The following is a 4,182-nucleotide window of genomic DNA, read 5'->3' as shown; positions in this document are numbered from 1 at the left end:
CTACTCATCGCTTCCAACTTCTTTTTTCATCTCGTGGAAGACGTAGTATAGTAATCTCATCGTGAGATGCACCTCAGTGTCCACTAATCGAAGAGTGGTGTACATCGGCTCGAATATGGCACACACTTCGTCCACCGAATGCCAGAATCTAGGATTTAAACAAGTCTCGGATATGGATCTACCTGTAGGAGTTGCACTCAATTTTGAATCATCCCACCATTGACTACTGAACATCGTCCTCAACGCAACTCTCTTCTCTCGGAGACTTCTGAGAGCTAGATAGTTCGTGGAAAATCTTGTTGCGCCGAGACGGATGATTTCACATGGGGATGTCTCCCGTAACTTGGACAACACAGTGCTGTGGTTGTAGATGAACTTAGTCGCATCCCTCGCAGCTTTGATAGTATGCTTAACACTATCTCTCTTCCCAATATCTTCAAACATCAGATCTAGACAATGTGCGGCGCAAGGTGTCCAGTACACATGGTACTTGCGTTGTAATTTCAACCCGGCACTCCTGTAGTTCGAACCGTTGTCGGTCACAACTTGGACGACATTGTGTTTTCCGATTTCTTTGAGCACTGACCTCAATATTTTGTAGATATACTCTCCTGTTTTCGTATGCTTTGATGCATCAACAGAACCGTTGCACCAGCACAATAAACCATAATGTTTATGATGCTCAATCTAGTCGGCCCTGTCCAACCATCAGTGAGTATGGTGCAGCCGTATTTTACCCACCGCTTCTTTTGTTCTTCAAGGTAGTTCTCCGCATCTGCAACCTCCATATCGAGGTACTTGTTATGAATTTCATACGGAGTTGGTATAGGAACGCCTGGACCTGCAATATGCCAATATACATCATGTTAACGTTTCAAGAACACATGCGATTCAACAATATGAAAATACAATTACTTATCACGAATTGAGGATTACCTAGATCTTGAGCGGACGCTATCATGTTTTTGAACTCATGCGAGGCGGCCTTACTCGCCGACACATGTTGGTGAACAAAGAATTTTGTTATGTGTCTTCCAAGCCACGTTCTCTTCTTCGGATCCACCATCTCATCAATTTTTGTTTGCTTCGCACTCGCTGACTTATATAATGACGGAGCAGCTGGTGGAGATTTTGCCGTAGAACCACTGCTGGGCCCCGACATCATCCGAGCCTTCCATTCTGTCTTAGCCACCTCTTGTCTTGACCTCTTCATCACTGCTCGTAATTGCGCTTTGTAGTCTTCTTCGTCTGATTCTTCCACGCCAACATTTTTAGTCAATGTCTTGCGAAGCGTAGAATCCAACGACTGTTTATTCTTCTTTTTTACGACATTGCCTTGAAGTAAAGCTTGCATCTCTGTTTTCACTTCAGGAGGGAATTTTTCACAGAATTTGACACTCTTCGTTGGGTCTACATGGGCTAGGTGGTTTTTCACTCTCGTGATGCCGCCACCTCCCATAATGTGCTCGCAAAATATACACTGGTGTGCGCTACTTTTTCCGGGAATGGGTGTGCAATACCTCCTAGCTGGGTCGGGTGCCGACATTCTTGCAACTTGTAATCTACAAATTAACAAATAAAATTTAATTCGGATTAATTATAAACATGAACACAAACTCTAAAATTATAAACAATTCATAACAATATACCATAAATCAATAAACAAGTTCAACATAACCTTAATCATCACTAACTAATCCCAAAATTACCAAATAATTCGGATTAATTACAAAAAAATCATAAACATCAACACAAACTCTAAAATGAAAAACAATTCTTAACAATATACCATAAATCAATAACCAAGTTCAACATAATCTTAATCATCACTAACTAATCACAAAATTACTAAATAATTCGGATTAATTACAAAAAATCATAAACATCAGCACAAACTCTAAAATTAAAAATAAATCATAATAATTTCTTCATAAATCAATAAACAAGTTCAACATAACCTTAATCATCACTAACTAATCACAAAATTACCAAATAATTCGGATTAAATACAAAAAAATTACAAACATCAACACAAAATTTAAATAAACACTACATCAATGCTCACAACTATCAATTTATACTTAATCTTAAAAAATTATCAAGAAATTTCAAGATTTAAACTCAAAATCATCAAAAAATAAAATTGGGCCGGGAAGCTTACCGGGAAAGGGGGTTACCGGCGGGATCTGGGCAGAATTGGTCTTCGGCGCGTCGGGAACTGGGCGGGGTGGCGGGATCCGGTCGGGAAGTTGGAATTTTTGGTGTGGGTCGCAGCGGTTTTAGGTCTCAAGCTTCCCATCCAAAATGATTTTTTTTAGGGACACCAGGTATTTATACCCGGTTTTTTTTTAACTGGATCGGACCGGGAAGTAGGAACCGGGTTCCTCACTGGTTCCCGGTCCGGTTCCCCCGTAACCACCTGAAACTTCCGATTTTGGTGGTTCCGGTGCCGGGGACTTCAAAAAAGGAGGAACCGGACCGGTTCCCGTCCGGTTCCCCCGGGATTTAAATCTAACAAAGTGACACTAAACTTATAACAAAACAAATTTATTTATCACTCTAATTTTTGTTGAAACAAAAAATATATATAAAAAAAACCATATTCTCTCAGTCTCATGTTGCTTAAAGATATTTTCACTTTTCAATAATATATAAAATAAAATAAAATAAAAATGTCACAACATGACATTACCATACAAATTCACGTCATTGTGTAATCAAAAGTTGAAATAGGTTTAGCTTCTTATTAACTATCACTAAACTTATACCTGAACAAATTTATCTATCACTCTAATCTTTGTTAAAACAAAAAAAAAAATATAAAAATTCATAATAAGAAAAACAAAACTATTCGACTTCTTGTGTGTCCAATTGATTGTTTTATATTCTCTCATGTTGCTTCAAGACGTTTCCACTTTTCAATTATATATAATAAAAAAATAAAATAAAAAACGCCACATGGCATTACCATAGGAATCCACGTGTCATACTGTATCAAAAGTTGAAATAGGCTTAACTTCTTATTAATAGGGATGACAATTTGACCCGTTACCCGTGTTCCGGCCCGTTACTTGATTTTTATTGAGTCGGGTAATAACCGTTCTTTTTGGGTAAAGGAGTAAATTGGTAATACCCATTAAGGTTTTAACGGGTCCAGGTACGGATAACGGGATAGTCATCCCATACCCGATTACCCGAGACCCGACCCGTTAACTTATAAATATTTAAAAGGGAAATTGCCTCATCTACTACCAAAACAATAACTTTTTTCCAATTTCCTACCAAAACCATAATTTGACCAAAAATACAACCAACTCAATTGTACAACTACTATTTTACCCTCATATTTTTAATTCTTATCATTTTCACTCTCCTCACTTATTTCACTTATTATCCCACCATACATTCTCCCTCTCATTTAAACCTCTTTAAACCATCTCTCTTTAAACCGTCTCATCTTTATCTCTCCCACTACATCGTCGAACCCATTCTCTTTCCCTTCTCTCCCCCATCGGCATTTCCACTCACATCCTCACCAAACATAGAGACTCTCAAACAAACACTCTCATCCTCGCGCTCTCATCCTCTTGTCTCTCTGTCGCGCTCTCATCCTCGCGAAGTTCCGAAACAAAGAAACCCCCAAATTCAACATTTCGAAATGGACCCAAACGATGTTCAGCAACCCAAACAACATTCCGAAGTCGTTATGTGAAGGAGTCCTCGGACAAAAACCGAAGGCGGCAGAGGAGTTGCAATCCTCATCCAAGCAGTCGCCCACCTCTCGGAAAAGACATCCAAACCAGTGAAGACGTCTGCGAAGAAGCCGCGGCGTAGGGTGAAGGTGAAGCCGATACTTGGGACGTCTGATGCCGAAGACGAAGAAAATCCCATGTCATCGCCCAAAACATCCCGTAAAAAAAGTAACAATAAAAAATCAGGTTAGATTTGGGGGTTTTCTCATTTTCTCTATATTGTTGAATTGTTGATTGATTTGTGGTTAGATTTGTTGAATTTCGGTTTAGTTTTGGTAATTTTTTTGGGTAATTGTTGATTGAATTGTTGAATCTCGGTTTAGTTTTGGTAAATTTGTTTTGGATAATTTTTTATTGAATTGTTGAAGAGAATATTGTTGATTGATTTTCGGTTTAGGGTGATTATCGGTGAGTTGTTGTTGTAGAACTA

The 4,182-nt window shown here is 38.7% G+C and overlaps 1 protein-coding gene across 1 annotated transcript; it reads right to left on the bottom strand.

Moving 5' to 3' along the window:
• LOC149404289 (uncharacterized) lies at window positions 1–1,546 on the bottom strand. Its single transcript, XM_089607479.1, has 3 exons — window positions 937–1,546; window positions 707–841; window positions 1–611 (listed from the first exon to the last, which is right to left on the bottom strand). The coding sequence occupies exons 1-3, from the start codon at window positions 1,544–1,546 to the stop codon at window positions 1–3; spliced, it is 1,356 nt and encodes a 451-aa protein (XP_089463605.1).
• Between the last annotated feature and the right edge of the window lie 2,636 nt (window positions 1,547–4,182).

This window comes from Urtica dioica, chromosome 2 (assembly GCF_054948205.1).
Source record: "Urtica dioica subsp. dioica isolate 48M chromosome 2, U.dioica_male_clone48M_v1_H2, whole genome shotgun sequence".
NCBI classification, from domain to species: Eukaryota; Viridiplantae; Streptophyta; class Magnoliopsida; order Rosales; family Urticaceae; genus Urtica; species Urtica dioica.
This window is presented reverse-complemented; position numbering and strand designations above follow the sequence as displayed.

Coding starts and splice junctions, on each gene's coding strand:
- LOC149404289 (XM_089607479.1), bottom strand. CDS start 1,546: ATGTCGGCACCCGACCCAGCTAGGAGGTATTGCACACCCATTCCCGGA. Junction 842..936: donor AGCGTCCGCTCAAGATCTAG/GTAATCCTCAAT, acceptor GGCATATTGCAG/GTCCAGGCGTTCCTATACCA. Junction 612..706: donor CTGCACCATACTCACTGATG/GTTGGACAGGGC, acceptor ATACGAAAACAG/GAGAGTATATCTACAAAATA.